This window comes from Euprymna scolopes, chromosome 5, assembly GCF_053919585.1.
Source record: "Euprymna scolopes isolate OS-2025 chromosome 5, ASM5391958v1, whole genome shotgun sequence".
Lineage (NCBI taxonomy): Eukaryota > Metazoa > Mollusca > Cephalopoda > Sepiida > Sepiolidae > Euprymna > Euprymna scolopes.
In genome coordinates, this window is record NC_136486.1 from 113,706,560 (window position 1) to 113,725,432 (window position 18,873).

At 30.1% G+C, this 18,873-nt stretch overlaps 1 protein-coding gene across 24 annotated transcripts in view; it reads left to right on the forward strand.

Annotated features, from left to right (window-relative positions):
* The window catches only part of LOC145276958 (casein kinase I-like), a 464,141-nt gene that overhangs the window by 294,065 nt on the left and 151,203 nt on the right, over window positions 1-18,873 (forward strand). For all 24 annotated transcript variants that reach the window (XR_013868064.1, XR_013868063.1, XM_080128500.1 and 21 more), the window contains one exon: window positions 12,451-12,685. Coding sequence is in view for 22 of the 24 variants with exons in the window: in XM_080128500.1 (XP_079984626.1) it covers window positions 12,451-12,685 (235 nt within the window). In the remaining 2 variants the exon portion in view is untranslated. The remainder of the gene's footprint in view (window positions 1-12,450; window positions 12,686-18,873) is intronic.

An 18,873-nucleotide genomic window follows, 5' to 3' on the forward strand; every position in this document is an offset into this window, starting at 1 on the left:
GGCTGTTCATTGCCGGTGGAAGAACTTTCTCGTGATAAGGATATTTCCTTAGGAATCTTTTACTTTGGTCGACTGTTGAATGGCCATCGATGGCAAAGAGGGAGGAGATAGGGTAAAGGAAATGTGTAAGTGTACTCCAATATAATACTGCATTCGCTTCGCATATTTTTAAGGGTAGCTATTTCGGACGCCCATAAATATATGATTTTTACTATTGTAAGAATCTCACCTGGTGGAGAGGGTATCACATACTCTTTTTTCGGCGGGGGGGGGGGGGGGGCGATTACGTTTGCAGGTTTTTTTTATCTGTTCTTTTATTTTTGAAATTGTGTATGTATGTGTGTGTAGGGGGGGGGGTTCGACGTTATGCCGGGTACCCCTGCTAGTAATAAATATATATATATATATATTTATTTAGTCACCTGGTAATAAGACTTTTCAAGTACACTCTTTTTATTGATTTAGATAGTATAAATATAATGCAAAACGCTGATAATCCTAGTTGCCTGTTTGCACATATATAATGGGAGGAAAGATAAATGAGATGAAAAGTAGTATAAGAGGAGTAGAGGGAGAGTAGGAATAGAAGGAGCATTAGTAGCAGAAGCATGACATAGTAATATAAGAAATAAATGACTTGAGTATCAAAACTGAAAACTAAAATATTAGTAGCAGCGTAATGAAAATGACAAAAATAAATGGTGTAAATAAAGAAAACTTAAAAATTGCACAATATTATAAAAATGATGATTTAGCATCCAGGGCTGGGAGCAAGAGTACACATTCATTTTTGATATTTGATGGGTCTAATATAAAATGAATATTATTCAGATAATATTCATCTAACATAAAAGTTATCTTGTGCCATCAGACCTAGATAGGAGTGCATGTGCTGATTCAACATTTAATTATGCTTGGCCAGTAAATTTTACAATTTGAATTTGCATGATTAAAAAGAAATTCTAATCAATTTCAACGATTACACATTCTCTCTCACCTGTTATTTCTTTCAGAGGCATACACTATGCAATACTCACTATCTTGTTACAACTGAAACATGCAAATAGTGATGACCAATTAAAAAGTACATGCTCCATCAGTGGAAGATTTTCCGCTGATAAATAATAGAAATTTCAATAGATAATTACAAAGTATTTAATTTGTACATGTAAAAATTCAAACTTTCAAATAAGTAAACCTCCTTTTCAACAATTATGTTTGCAAACATACATGGCATGATATAATTTTTTACTTTTACATGTAAACAAATGCACATATAATTGCAAATGAAACGCACCACATAACTGATTAACATATTTTCTATTATTGTATAATTTATATTTCTGTGTGCTTGTAAATCTGATTTCATTTAACCTGGTTTCAACAAACCTGATATTATATAAAGTGCTATTGAGTCTAATAGAAAATAATAAACCATTTTACTTATAATAAGTTAACTAATCTCTACTTATATAAAAAAATACTGTGTGTTCCCTCTGTACTCTGAAATGGCTTGACCAATGTTTTTTTTTTTTTTTTTTTTGTTTCTCACAAATGTACTTTGTGTCTAGAAGTGTTCTAAGATAGGTTTTGTATTGAAATGCCTCCGATAGATATCTGTAATTGAAAAAAAATCGGATCAAAGAAGGAACAGTCCAATTTTCACCAAAGTTATCTACAACTTTGCATTGTGGAATAAATCACTGGGGGGGGGGGGGAGCATGTAAAGCTTCCTCCTCCCAGTGCATCGACTAAAGCAGGCAATACATCGATTTGATTGGAAAAATGAGCGATTTCACCGATTTCAATGGCAATAGGACTATTGGATGTGTGGCACATTTGTTGATCCTCTTCCTATTCCAAACAACATTGGGTCTCTATGCTAGTGCCATATATATAATATCTATATATATATATATACACACACACACACACTTTCTGTTCGGATCATGTACACAAGTTAACTAATTGCTGATTAGATATGTACATTTCTTTTTGAGATTATATCTCGCATTGTCTTCAGATTCCAACAATTTCCAACAGTGTAGTTATCTCATCTTCCATTTAACACTGTAGTAGTTTAAATGCTCAAATAATTCTATTTACTTTTAAAATAGAAAAAAATAATTTGAAAGCATCATTAAGAAATTTAAAATTAAAAATAGGCAAAATGCCTTAGATGTCACAAATAAGATACATTTAAAAAAAAAAAAAATTTATGAGCAGTGTTTCAAAAGTAGCCCCCCCCTTTTTCCCCCCACCCGAATGGATCAGAGGGGATTGCAAATTGCATTGTTATGATAATTGAACTTCTGCATTTATGACCTGAAAGTTGCAGATATAGACGGTGTGAAACTCTAAGAAAGCAACCTCTTTCATTGACGTGCATCAGAAGCAAAGACGTGTCATTGAATTCCTGACATAGTGCATTGAGAATGGTAGTGACTAGAAAAATAAGTTCTGGAGCACAAACGGTTTTAATGGCTCCCCTTTTGTCTTTGTAGTTAGTCAACTTTTTGAGTTAAAAAAAAAAAAAAAAAAAAAAAAATAGGAGTCTTTAGTTTTAGAACTGTCCTCATATTAGTCATTCTCTTTCCCCCAAAATTTTTATTAATTTTTCAGATGAATTAAATACACTAAAAGCATATATGTGCTTATAAGTTCGATATAAGATGGGTTGATTCATTATTACTGGTCCAATAACAACAGGCAGACGCTTCGATAACAACCAGAAGTAAACAAACTTTGCTAACTATTGAAAAAAAAATAAACAAGGGAGGTAATACTTTCCTTTATTATGAATCTGAAACTCCAGTTTCTGAAGAAGGATAAGTTATCCAAAAAATTTCAGACAAAAGGGTGGGGGGGAGAAATGACTTGTATTTAAATAAGATATTTGCATCTTTGTTTTTTTTTTTTTTTTTTTTTTTTTAAGGCATTTTGCCGAAATTCAAATTCTATTTAACTGCCAAACTTTTACTTAACCCCCAAAATATTATATGTTGTGTATATTAATCCAACATATTTTACACCCATAAACAATTAAGTTTTAATTAGTTTTTTTTTTTTTTTTAAACGGTGGTGTAAGAATGTTATTTTTCTTCACTGTTTAAACAATGCTATTTCTTTTCACAAACAATGTGCTATATTAAATGTCTAATGGCAATATTCTATAATCCATGTAGTTAGAACTATCAGACGATGATCGCAGAGTCCACATTAACTACAAATATCATTTTACTTCATACGTAAGTTTTTAGTTTATCCTTGGCCATGTCAGAACTGTCACCAAACTTAAGCAGTGTTGAACCTGGGCAGTACTAGATGGGTGACCAATTTAAGAATGTCAGACACTGTATGTAGGGGGATGTTGACACTAAGAGTTGCAAAAACTTAATGTCATCTCCCCTAATTGGGATATACATGTGACTGAGGTCTGCTTGTGAATTTCATAGTCCCATGAAACTTCCTACTTCGGAGGGAGCTGGTAAAACCCGCATTCGGATTACTATCGCAGTTTGATTTTATTTTTAATTACGTCGGAACTGGTACCATTGATTTAATATTTGTTATACATTTTACATATTTAATTGCCTTACTTGACGTGGATTTTTTTTTTATTTATTTTTTTTTAATCTAAAAGTTTGTAACTTAACCGTGTTGATAACTGTAAAACAGGTTTTATTTTCACTTTTTATATGTTGAATAGATGCATTGCTTGTAATTAACTTGTTTGTTCATTTTGTTATGTCCTAATTATAGTATCATGTCTAATTGCAGACCAATTGTAACATTTCTTTGGTTGAAAATAGAAATTGTAGCAATGAAAGCAATTTTGAGGTGGCGGGGGGGGGTCTTTGTAGCTTTTCTTCTTGCCTTTCACATTTTGCTTCGCAGCTCAATACATGTACCTTTGATGTTCAGATTACACATTCAAGGTATTTCGAGCTTGTTTCAAAATGGATACTCTGGTGTACGTCAAGCTGAAATCAATTTGAATGTCTTTCAGAGAAAAATAAGGTGAGAAAAAATGGTGACATCTTGGAATATCTTTGACTTGTTTTGGCCTGAAATTCTCCCTGCAGCATGTAATCAGGAAATAAGCTAAGGTGACTGTATTGATCTTATGTTAACACGTATTTTAAAAGCTTTTTGAAGAAGCTTTTATTGATGACAGTAACTTGGTCTGCTAAACTGCACCAATCAATAAGGAATGCTTCTGCTACTGTTGCATCTGATCAGCCATTGTCATCGGAAAGCCTTTAAGCAGCAAAAAGGCTGCCAACATTGGCTTACAGATGAGGAGTCCACTTGACAGTGTGGCAGACATGATCAGTTTCATCTGTTTTCAATTTGTACTTTATTTGAACTTTGACGTATAAATAACAACCATGCCCAGAAGTCTATGTAAAAATAGGCTAGGTCTTTTCTTGACAGCAATAAAAGAAACTATTTCACCGACTGTTTTTTTTTTTTTTTTTCTTTTTCTCGATTCAACTGGCCTGTTTTTATGCTGGTAGCATGTACTTAGATGAGTGACCACTTAGCAATATTAGATGCCATATTTGAAATGCGATCTTAGTGGCTTTGCAACATGAAAATTGCTACTAATTTGCAAATACAACAAATATAATCATCTTGGTTATGATCATTGTGATCCGTGCCTACTAATTCAGAATTCAGTAAATAACCCACAATTTGGGGAAACATTTTACTCTTTACTTTGTAGGTAGGTGTTTTTCTGACTTCCCTATGAGGGGGAAAGATATGACACACTGTCTTTTTAGTATCTAGGGAGTTACAGTTGAACACTTTAGTGGTACAGTTGCAAGAATAGCCTGGAGTTCTTTCCAGATTATCTGAATTGTGAGACTCCTTAAGCCTGCAGGCATATCACTCTTATCTTCTAAGGCACTGCCATTGGAAAACGTCTGTAGCATTATCTACCTTTTTCACACTTATAGAGGATGCTCAGACCTAATTATTTCCTTTTTCACCACACTAGCAGGTGCTAAGATTGTGAACTATAAAAATGCAAGCATTTTTTTTCTTCTACCCAGCAATATGTATGCCTAACACATGTGCAAAATCCAAGGTATTAGACATATTCTCCTGATTTTTGCAGACACACACGTTTCTTAGACTTGAGTTGTGTGCGTAAAATGCATATATAATTGAGATCGAGTCTTTCTGATTTTGCGTTAGTGTTCTGAACAGTTCATCATTATTTTGGTTTTATTTTGTGTGTGTGTGTGTGTGTGTGTGTGTGTGTGTGTGTGTGTGTGTGTGTGTGGATGCTTCCTAAAGCATCTGCAGAACTCAAGAGTTCCTCTGAGACTGTAAGTGATTTGTTTTTGATAAAGATGGCAGTAGATGTGTAATTCAACTTATGGATATCATCACATACTATGGAATTGGTTATACAAAGTTTGAATTGTTGTGGATCTATTGTGGTTATAAGGAAATATGAATAGAAAGATGAATATTAGTATTCTCTTTAAAATTGGAGACTATCGAGATAATAAAAAAAGCTCAATATACTAGATAGAGCAACTAAAAAATAGGACAATGAAAATAAAAGTGAATAAATTACATTGTTGATCAATCCATCAAATTCAAACAAGGAATTATTGAAAAATTCTTAATCCATGGATTTTCAAAGATATGGTCTTTATAAGATAAAACATTAACAAAAAATGTATCAATAACTACAAATTTCCCAAAACTCCACAATTCCTTTGAGACTGTAAGTGATTTAGCTTTGATAAATATGGTGCATGTGTAATTAGTTTTATAGATACCATCACATTCCGTGGAATGGATTATGCAGAGTTTGGATCCTTGTGGATCTATTGTGGTCACTATTGCTATTGGGAAAGATATTAACCTTCTCATGGGTAAAAATACCAACCCATGTTCAATTAATCATACACTATGAAATGTATGCAAGAGATATTGTTTCAACATTACATAACCAGTAGAAGGATTGAGTTGCCATTAAACCAAATTATTGATAAAGGTTTTCATTTGAAGATATTTAAAATAAAAAGAAAAATTAGGGGACTGCATTAAACCATAATTGAAAGATTTCCCTTATTCGTGAAATGTTAAATGTCTTCCGGCTATTTTCTAAATAGTTTTATGAATTTGTAAAGCTGGATTTGTGTGCACCCCCCCTCCACCTATTTGTTTTAAATATTCATATGTGAGCTGGATTCAATTCGGTGTGGGTTTATGGAAAGCAGCAAACAAAAAAATAAAAAGACGTTTTAACTTTCGTCATTTGATTTTTTGTTTGTTTTCTAGATAAAAGGACTTGTCATTTTTATTGTGCAAATTGAATACTCCTTGAAACCATAAAAGCAATTTTCTGAAAATGCCTCTGCTATATTTCGATATATATATATATATATATATATATATATATATATATATATATACGCTACATCTTACATATACAGTTTACTTTTAACAGCTGTCACATTGTATTTGGTATAAAATGCATTGTAAGATTAACACTTCACATATTTTATATCTAGGGTCTCCCCAAATAGTATATACACGCTTTGAATTGCTTATAATTTGTTCAATTCACTGATTTTATCTTAAAAACCAGATTGAGAGAAAAAACAGAATAGTGAAAAAAAATAGATATTTAAAGGATGCATAAATTTTGGGACACCCTATATAGATGTATCTTAGTTATGAAGTTAGTGCCTCTTCTCCCCCATATGACTGCTTGATAATTTTTTTGTTACTGTTCAATTAGTTTGTTTTTTTTTTTTTCCTGCACATATTAATCTATGTTGTTAGAAAATAAATTCTACTTTTGCTCACGTTCTATGATTTAGTCCTGCTCATTTTTTTTTTTTTTATAAATAATTTTACTTAGAATTCCTTATAAGTTTTTGTTTCGGTTTCGATTATAACTAAAGGAACTCTAATAATCTATTTTTTTTTAAATAATTTTATCAAAAATTCTTCATGAGTTTTGGTTTTGGTTTTAGCTGATGACACCTTAGTAATCTATTTGTTTTTTTTTTTCTTTTTATAAATAATTTTATCAAGAATTGTTAAGTTTTGGTTTCGATTATAGCTGAAGGAACTAAAGTTATATATATATATATATATATATATATATATATATATATATATATATATATATATATACACTAGTAAAAGTACCCGTCGTTGACTGGGTTCAAAAACAGCCTACAGAAAATGGACTCTGATTTATGAAAGTATGATAGGTTATGAAAAGGAAGGGTTGTAAATTTGGGTTGAATTTGGGGGTATCCAAACCAAAGCAAAATATGATCAAAGTAAAAATAAAATAGATAAACCTCATAATTTATTATAACATACCTGTTCACACTGAAACACTTATCACAATAATCTGCGGATCTATATTAAAAAACGTTAAACTTTGTGACATATTTCCATTCTATGGAGGTCAGGTGCGAACACAAACCCCACAATTTTATTATACCATCCCTATTTAATTTAAAACATACTTATTAAAGTATTATGTACATCTATATGAAAAACACTTGTAAACGTTTTTTTTTTTTTTTTTAATTTTAAAATTTTTTTATTTCCATACTTTGTGGACCAGGCATGAACGCAGACCCCACAATTTTAATGAACCATTGTTCTGCCAGATCAAACATACCCATTCCTGTGTCTCGATACATCTTCTATCATATGTAATCAGTTTTTTTAAAATAGTCAACCATATAGGAGCCTATTTGTGACCAGACACACAGATTCAGCTTTATATTATATATTTTGATAAGTTTAGAATGCAGTTTCAATTCAAGTTGATGAACCCAAATCATATAGATATATTTGCGATTTTTGAAATCACAACTTTACAATATATAAAAATCAATAGAACATTAACTCTATAATAATATATACAAAATCTGCAAGAATTAAAATATATTTAAGCATATTTTATGACCTGGCTATGCTGGGCATCCCTGCTGGCTTGGATAAATACTTTTGCAGTTTTAACAAAAGAGCTACAATATCAGTGTCTCGATTTATGCTGAATATATACAGAATGCTAACATCAATATATTACATATGAATCAGTCTCCATGTAGAATTTCCACATGTCCCGCTAGTAAATTTAATAATGCACAATTTGAGCTGAGTTTATTTTACTGTTTTCTGCTAATTCTGTGTGAGGTGATGGTGACACACTCAAGATATGCATCAAGGCTGGCTCTTTTTTAAAAAAAAATTTTTATTTTATTTTTATTTTTTTAAATTTTTATTTTATTTTATTTATTTATTTTTTTTTTAGGTATAAAATTCTCAATACCAGTGATTAACCAATCAGAAGTTACACAGAACACATATTTTATGAAAACTGTATGCAGGGGCATTTATGAATGATCTAGAATTATCTTAGCTGTTGAGTATCAGTGTATTTTATGATGGAAAAGGACAAACAAGGTGTTCCTCAACTTAGATTTGATCGTAATTGAGACAATTGAATGACTCGAGGCTCCCATGGTAGATAGAATATTAGATGTGCACTGTTCATGGCAAGTTGTCAGGAAAAGATCACAAATATTTCCAGATGTCTGTCAACATCAGGTATGCAATGACGTTTGGGAGCTGAGTCCAGTCATATGCAAGAGAAAAAGCATAATAAAACTTTCATTCTGCTATTTTGATTGAAGTTTAAAAATCTCATAAGATAATTTTGTATGTCATAAGATGTATATTTAAAATTGTGAGATTGCTTGTACTAACAGTGATATTGAAATTCTCTCTTCAGATTCACACAGCAAAAGCTAAAAGCTTTCTCATATACTGCTTAGGTCACATATACCTATGTCATAAGGTTAACTAATTGGTCCTCTGACAAAGGAGGAGTTGACCTAGTAATTCACTCCTGTTTATTTGTTCACACTTTTCTTAACCATGTCTGAAATATTTTTTTCAAATTTTGCACAAACATTTAATCATGGTGAAAGTAAATTTTTGCCAGAACGGATTTTCCAGGAGGTATTATAGGGGTACCCCCCCCCCCCCCAATCGTTCATCCATCCATTCATTTGTTTGCACTTTTCTCAATTACTACGCCTTGGGTTTGAAAAAAAATGTTTTTGCACAAACATTAGTCATGGTGAAAGTAAATTTTTCACTTGTGAAGGGGGACCTCGCATGCTCTTCTTGTTTACTTCCAGTTCAATCAATTTGGTTCTGAGACTTGTAATTCTGGATTTAAGTTTTCCAGGCAATACCTGGACATGAATATCGCTAATACATACACACACCCACACATATATAATTATTTCATGCATTCACATAAAATGTTGTAAAGAGATATAATATTTTATGTATAGATTTTTAGTATTTACTTCAACAGGGTTCAATACCTAAGTACTGCTAGGTATTAAGTTATGAAAATATATTTATGGTAATGAAGCTATGCAGGCTTCTGCATTTCAAAAACCATCTGGTTACACAAATTCCATGCATTTTAGCCTGACAATTGCCCATTGGAATAAAACAGACATCTCTTTGTAGCTTTAATTATTATAAATATATTTTCATAACATTATGTGTTACTAGAGAAGAAAAAATGTATTTATAGCTTAGATCAAAACTTAATATTTCTGATTATTTATTTAAAAAAAAAAAAATGGAAATTAAATATTAAAATTGTTAAAAACTTTAAATTCATTCTAATGTAAGATTTTTTACAATTAAATAAATGTCTCAATAAAAAATAAAAAAAATATTTTTAGATTATTCTGTTCTTTCTATCCTTGCGATATCATTTTCAGATTGCTGGTCACAACTTTGCTCAACAGGAATTGTTGAAAATAAAATCAAACTATTGTACTTAATGGATTTTCTAAATCTATAATATTACCATATCTGTAAATTTTTGTTTTGTTTCCATGCATTCTTATTAATCACAAAAAACAGACCTAATCACATATTTAAAAATTACATAGTCATCTTTTTATGTTTAAACCAATTTATTTTGTCTTATTTTCACAGAATTTGAAACCACAACTTTGTTTCCTTTTACATTTACTCACCCATCCTTTTTGTTGTACCAACTAATAAATATATATATATAAACTAGCAGGGAGACCAGATGTTGTCTAGAATTGAATGAGGATCAACAGATGTTCCTCTCTCTCTCTCCTGTAATTTTATTATCCTCCAAATCTGTGACATTGCCCATCTTTTAAGCGCATCAATTGATTGCCTACTCTAGTGAAGAGGGACGTCCCCTCCCCCATTGTACCGGGAGGAAGTTTCACAGGTCCCCCCACAGTGACTTAGTCCACAATACATTGTAGTCTACATTGCACTGTAGAGAATCTAGTCTTGATTTTATAAAATGAATTGTAAATAATGGCTTCACTTAAAGTTTAAAATAAGTCAAGTGTCATGGTTCAATTGGCTCTAAACAAAAATATTCATCTTAAATGCGCCTCTATCTTATAAATGCATCTACAGTTGATTTTATAAGCTGAGCTTTTCGATTTGTGCAGTGATAAAACTTAAATGCGCTTGCGATTATAGGTTGTATAAAAGCGGTAACTTTGATCAACATGGGACTTCTTTCATAAATTGGAGTTTTTGATTATTGATTTTTGATACATATTGGATTATTTCGATACAAAACCTATGTAAGAACACCCCTAGACATATGAAGTACATTTGTGTGAAATTCAAAAAAAAAAAAAAAAAAAAAAAAAAAAAAAAAATCAGTCCAACCATTTTAAGGTCCATACGGAACAAACTCGTGCACAGATTCTTTTATATAATAGTAGGGATAAATAAATTAGTGAAGAAAATATGTAATTTTTATAAAAATTTCAGTTTTGGAGTTTAAATAAAACACATACAGATGAATGCAATTTGTATATAGATACAAATTGCATTCATCTGTATGTGTTGTATTTAAACTCCAAAACTGAAATTTTTATAAAAATTACAAAAATACATCTACATATTAAATTGGAATCAATTTTTGAAAAGCAACTATTTGAATGATTTTTTTTTTATTTTATATATATATATATATACTAGCGGGGTACCCGGTATTGCCTGGGTGTTTGTAGGTGTGTGTGGTGTTAAATAATAAAAAAAAAGGGGGGGGGGGATCGAACCCGAAGCCCTGAGGCGAAGTTTGAAAATAAAAGCGGCCAGCCAGAATGAGTTACTGAAAGAATTTATTTAAGTAAGAACCAGATTGACAGGTGCACACCTGGAAGTCGTCGAGCGTTACGACGACGTCAATGACCAGGTTTGTTTTTTATAAGCGAAGTAAAAAAGAAAACGTTAAAACTTACGCAGGAGAAAAAACAACAAAAAAAAAACTAACGTAAGGCAAACGAATGATGAAAACAGAAAAACGAACACATGAAAAATGGCTTAAATAAGTCTGTTTCGATATTAAAATTTTAAAAAATCGGTGGGTACCCGGGTGTTTTTGGGTGTGTGGTCAGGGGTGCATAAGCGAAGTAAAAAAAAACAAAAAAACAAAAAATAAAACAAAAACGAACGTTACATGAAAAATGACTTAAATAACACTGTTTCAATATTTAAATTTAAAAAATCGAAAAAAAAAAAGACATCTCCGCACGATTTGAACCCAAAACGTTTAGATAATGAACCAACGCACTAATCAACTGACCTAACGTGACGTACATGGAATTTGTTCAGTTTTTCAACTATTTAAAGTAAATCAGGTCATGACGTCATCTGGCGCATGCATAGAACCGGTCGTCATCACGAGAAGACCGTTTTTGTTTCCCCCCCCCCCGGATTTTTCTCCCCTTTTTTTTCCCCTAGAATTTTCTCATGGAACCAGAAATTACTTTTTCTAATTTTGTTTATTATGTATGTGTATGAAATATATGTACTTGAGTGATATGTGTCTCTGTGTGATGTATTTACGTGTGTTTTATTTCTTTTACATCAGATTTATTTTAAGAATCCTCTGCTTTCTGTATCACTTCTGTCAATTGTGTCAATGTCATCATTACCATAACAGAAAAAAAAAAAGTTCCATTCAATATAATATCAATTGCATTTTGATAAACATGCAATCAAAACTTCGAACTTGCCTTTGCAGCAGGTTAAATTAAACAACATAATATTTCATTGTTAATATTAAATATGAAAAATAAAATAAATCGCAGAAAGCATTGGACATTCAAATGTTTTCTTGACAAATTTACTCATACCTTTATTTTTAAAAAGAAAATGTTTGTGGGTTTTTTTGTTTGTTTTTTTTTTTTAGTTGAAGAAAATATCAATTTTGAAATGTAATGAATATTGATTTTTTTTTAAAATTCATCTTTATTCATAAGAATATGTACGACAAATAATGGATTTGCAAATCAAACTCTTTTCAACTCTTGTTATTTTCTGTTATTGATGATTTACTTTCCTTTTTCTTTCCAGATAACTCGTGTAGAATATGTTCATTCCAAACATCTAATATACAGAGATGTCAAACCTGAAAATTTTCTTATTGGAAGGCAGTCAACAAAGAAGCAACATATCATTCATATTATAGACTTTGGTCTAGCTAAAGAATACATAGATGCCGAAACACATAAACACATACCCTACCGAGACCACAAAAGTTTAACAGGAACAGCTCGCTATATGAGCATAAACACACATTTGGGGAAAGGTAAGAAACTAATTGATTCCTTATTTTTTTTAATAAGTATTGCACTATTCATAAAGAACAAACTGCAATCTCTGTACTCGCTAAACTTTTGTTTTTATTTTTTAAAAATCAACAGTAGGAAAGTATGCTTTTTATTTATTTAAAACTTTGTGGTACTTTCTTTAAACTTTCATTTATTGTGATCCACATTCTGGTTTAAATGTGATAATTGGAGTAAGAGAACTTTAAATTTATTTTCATTTTTTTTTTCTTACTATTATTATTGCCATTGAAATTGACAATACCTGGCATCTCCATCTTGACTATACTTTAATGCTGTTATGTGATGAAGATGTGCAATAAATGAAAAACTGGGGGGGGGGGGTATTACCAGCGTAAATGGAATCAGATCCAGAGAGTAATATCAAAGTGTGGTATCTGTTCTAGTACTACACATAACTTTTTCTATCCTGAGGTGGTGAAAGAGAAATTCTACTAAACTAAGAAAATATTTTTTGTCTCTATCAAGATTGTTTCTTTTTGAGAGTTAGATTTTCTTTATATTAAAAACAGACCTTGTGTCTAACTTTGCCCTGGTATGGAAACAATAGGAACTCCAGTGAATGTCATGGGAAGGACAAAGGTCAGAGGTCCCCACTAGTAAAAATGTTTTTAATTAATTTTTTTTTTTTGCATATAATTCACAGTTGGAGTGCATTCATGTTTTCCTCTCTGAAGCTGAACTAGAACTAACCTCTTTTGATCATAGGATGGATTTACTCTTCATTAAGAGGCATAGTTTAATATTGCTGATGCAAAAAGATGTATGGTGTGAGTAACAAATTAAACTTCGACAGGAGGAAAATATTAGTCCTCTACATTGTTTCTCCTTTTGTAGAGAGCAGAAAGACTGTTATATATTTAAGACCTCCTGCTTCATACAGTTGATAAAGTCCACTAGTTTCTATTTAAAATCAAATGATATTTACATGAACATTATCAATTCAAAATCTTTATTTGATCTACTGTATTTTAAGTATAAAATTGCTTGGTTTCAGAATTCAGTTTTCGTTTTGAATATCTCTGACTTTAGTTCAGTTGGCATTTATTTTTGAACTTCATGAACATGTGAAATAATGTCAAAATGAAACAAAGGTTCTGATGGAACTTTTTTACAAATGTAGAATTTCAAATCACATTTTCTGTGATTCTCCATTGTTCATGTTGTGTCTATATTTTCACTCTCTGTTATTCTACATGTGTGTGTGTGTGTGTGTGTTTTATTCCCACTTTTTTGTGTTTACATGTATGTCTTATTCTCTGTAGATGTGTCTGTGTTATTCTTTTTTAGTGTATTCTATTTTCCATCTATATATGAAAGTCTTATTTTGTTCTCTCTGTTATCTTAATTTCTTTTTTGTCTATATTCTTTTACACCTTTTCTCTATTTTACTTTTTTTAAAAATTTTTTTTACGTGTATGGATATCATTTATCTTTCTTTTTTTTTTATTATTTATACTTTTTTCTCTTATATACACTTTTTTTTTTATCTTTCTCCCTCTTTCATTTTTTACTATTATGTGTATATTATTGCCTTCTCCTTTCTGTATTTCTTACCTAACGATACTCTTGCATGATTATTTGACCCATGTTTTGACAGTTTACAAGACATTCATTTTGTATTGATGCAAAATTTGATTTTCAACATTTTCAATTCTTACCAATGATGTCATATCTGAACAGGTTGAAATTTTTCTTTACTTTCTTTGCTGAATCTTAATTATCTTGTTAGCAAAATGACTGTAACATGTTTGTGTTTGAACCTGGGTAATTCACAAGAATTGTTTCACCTTTTAAAGTTAGTTAAGACGTCATGTAACGTGTATAAAATGCGATGATGAATGTGTTATCTTTTAGTATTATTTAATGTAAACAATTAATGTGTGTAAAATGTGCTGATGATATTCAAGGTCTTCCGGTATTATTCAATGTAAACAATTATCCTGGTAGATATTTTCATTAAAATCAAATGATTATATACAGATTGGGATTTGTAAAATTGTCCGGGTTTCTGAAAATTAATAAACAAAGCAAATAATTTTTATAAATTAATTTGGTGGAAGGAATCTCATACTTAGATTTCTATTAAGTTTTTTTCATTTGTATTTGGCTAGTTGGGGATAAAAAATAATTAACATATTATCAGATATAGTGGTTCTCGGTTGATTAACTGTGTTGGATATATATTTGAGTCAAAACAATAAGAATATACTGTTGTCATAACTCTAATCATCAGGTATGATTTTTCATAAATCATTTAGTGATTTCTTGTATCATTCATCAGGGCTTTGTCATTGGATGGAGATCACTTTTTGCAGAATATTTGTGTTTATTAATATTTCATGATGTTATAGCGTTATAATTTTATTTATTGCTGTCAAACAGTTGTCTTCTGTATGCAAAATTTAATTTCTGCATATGACTTCTGTTTTTTTTTTTTTTTACATAAATTTTTGATTAGAAATCAGTAACACAATTATTTATCGATTTTTAAAAAGTTTTGATATGCAAATAAGACCTTATTTACTTCAGTAAGCACCATTAATATTTCTTTGTCTCTACCTCCCCCCATATATATATATATATATATATATATATATGAATGGAATGCATGAATTTTCATTAATACAGTACATCAATAAACATTTTTTTTTACAATCTTTCTATTTGAAATGCATTTCATATCAATATTTTTGAGACATAATGTCAAAACTTGATTTACATGCTAATATAAATCAGATTCATATTACAATGCTTTATAAGTCATGTATTGAGGGTTTAACGTAACATGCTAATTCGGAACTGATTTGGAGAACGACTTCTAAATAAATACTTTATAGACATTCCACGTTTAACATGCAAACTTTTTTTCAGAAATATATTTTGTTTAAAATATAATGATCCACTGATATGTTTCGTAGTTTACAACTTATCAGTGGCTCATCATATATATCTGTCCTATGATTCCTGGAATAGCACTTCTTTTCCTGACTTTATTTTTCTTTACAGAGATTAAAATGTTTATAAAACGTTTGTTTTGTATACTTATTCCAATTTTGATAAAAAATCCATGTAGAATTTTGAATCATCTTTTAAAAGGAAATTGAGATCACAGAATCTGTATCAATATAGATCAACTTGAATCATCTTTTAAAAGGAAATTGAGATCACAGAATCTGTATCAATATAGATCAACTTGAATCATCTTTTAAAAGGAAATTGAGATCACAGAATCTGTATCAATATAGATCAACTTGAATCATCTTTTAAAAAGAAATTGAGATCACAGAATTTTGGCATAATTCGATAACATAAACAATATGCATCAAAACTGGGCTAATATTCAGAATAATAAAATATTACACAGCTCTAATTGTTAAAAATCATATTCAGTTTAATGCCCAGTTTACATTCTAGCATATGTTGAATAGTTTTAAAAAATTGACTTCCAAACTAACATATCTCTGCTCAAGTTGTTCTTTATTCCTTTCTCTCAAGTCCATTTTTGTTTTCTTGACCATTTCAATGTAAACTGAACCTGTTACCTTAACTGTTCTACATTTACTAACCCAAGAACTCTTATCCATTTTTTGTAACATAGTAATCTAAAAGATTTCATTTTAGAAACTATGTACAAGCTTATCATTTCACCTTAAACTAATTTATAAAAAAAAAACAACATATTTTGGTATAAATGATGGAAGTTCAAAATTCAGTTTTTATTGTTCATAACTAGTGGTGGGACGATTAATCGGAATCGTTAATCGTAAGAATCGTGTATTTTGGGAGGTATCGGAATCGCATCGTTAAAAAATACCTTAATTTTCCGATTCCTTCATTACGATTCTTTTAGTCTGATGTTGAAAAAAAGAAAAAAAATTCCTGATATTTCTAACCGCAAGAGAGAAATAAAAAGAAACCAAAGAAATTCATTATTAACAGGGCAATGCTTAGTGCCCCTCCCTTACAAGGTTCATTCATTCAGATCTATTGTAATCAAAACTACAAAAGAGTTAACTTGAAAAGAAGTATGCAGGGCTCTACATTGCGAGTAAAAAAAAACAAAAAAAAAACGCTTATCTTTTTGGCGATTGTTTTTTTTTTACTGACAAATCTAATAGTGAATGAAAATGCTTTTTCAACTTATATTTTCTTAAAATAAAACGAGCAAAGTCAAATTATTTAAACAGTAAAAGGTTTAATAGAACAATATACCTTTTTTTTCTTTTTTTAAAAGAAGGCTTTTGAAAGAAATATCTCTAAAATGAAATTGATCACGTTGTATTATTTCGCAAAGTTTTGACAGTAGTCGGTTTCTTTTGAAGTTTCAAAAACATCGACCCCATACCTATCTCTTCCAAACCTAAAGTTATTAAATAAGCCCTTCGTTAATTTAAGGGTAATTAATTCAATTCAGTCAAGTTTTTTTTTTTTTTTTTTAATTTCATTGAAATAAAATCCATTATTATTTTTTTTCTCCATAAAGATAAAACCCTGAATTTGATTATATTAAAAGCAGAATAATATAATCTTTTTTCTAGAATTTTAAATTGAAAATTAAAAGTGTTTTGCGCAGTTTTTTGCCGAACGAAAAAGAAATTAATATATATATTTTTAAAAGGTCTTGTAATCAATTAATTTTTATGTCTAAATAATATTTACGATTAATTAAATAATTTCATTTTAAAAAGTATTTATAAATAGAATTTTACTAAGGACTTATAGTTTAGCAATATTGAACCGCATCAACCATGTGTGAATTGAACACAGTCAACCAAAAAAAAAATTCAAAAGAAAATGCGGGTTTGTATTACTGTACACATAGATTCGAAAAAGTTGTCAAAAAACAAATATATAACAAATAAATGTTATCAAAGGCAAGATAAGTTATTTTTCTACCTAACTGGATATATTTTTCGGGTTTTTATTCAATGTAACATGTTTATTCAGCTCGAAAAGCATACAGTGTTTACCGATGTATTGGAAAATTAAAAATGGCGCCCGACACTCTCTTTAACACGGTAAGTTCAGGAAAACATGTTATAAATAATAAACTATACAAAATACTGCTAGAAACTCGCTCAATATATGTTACCGTGACATATTTTGACATATATTCTGTATTTTTTTAATAGTATTTTGTCTAGTTTATTATTTATAACACCTTTTCCCGAACTTACTATGTTAAAGAGAGTGTCCGGCGCCATTTTGAATTTTCCAATACATCGGTAAACACTGCATGTTTTTCGAGCTGAATAAACATGTTACATTAAATAAAAACAAAATAAATTACCCAGTTTGGTAGAAAAGTAACTTATCTTGCCTTTGATAATATTTGTTTGTTATATATTTGTTTTTTGACAACTTTTTCGAATCTATGTGTACAGTAATACAAACCCGAAAATGCATATTTGCATTTCATTATGTAAACTTTTATACATTGGTTTCAAAAATTAAATTCTATAAGTTTTTTTTGTTAACTACCGGTTGGTACAATTTACCACCCCATCCCTTTATATTTTTTTCTTTTTGTCTTTTTTAGCGGATTATTTTCAATTAATTATCCAAATAAGTGACTAGCTTTAAAACAAAATTTAATAGTAAATTATTTGTTTACAGATAAACTGAATTTTCTAATATGTCCCAAAGTCCAAAAAAGAGTCTTTTTGAAGATGATGAGTTGAAAGCCATTTGCAAAGTCTGTCAAATTAAAATATCGCAAGGAATAAAACCATCTAACATGACCACAACCAACATGTTAAAACATTTAACTATGAAGCATCCAAATAAATTGGAGGAGCAAAATAAAAAAGAAAAGGAACAAAAAATTACCAACTACTCACTCAGAGCAGTTTTATTAGTGAGGGTCGAAATCGCAGTGTCTTTTTTTTTTTTTTTTTCTTTTTGCCTACGTCACCATCTAGGTGTCACCATTTTTTTTTAACCCTCCTTAACTTCAAAGAGTAAATACAATATATACAACTAAAAAAATAATTTTTAAAAATGCTGATTCCATTCATGAAAAATTCTTTTAACTAGAAATTAAAACTTAGGTAAAGATAGTTGACTGACAGCAACAGGAGCACTGGTTAACTACTGAACAATGTGGAAAGGTGTGTGTGGGGGGGGAAGGAAATTAAATGATGAT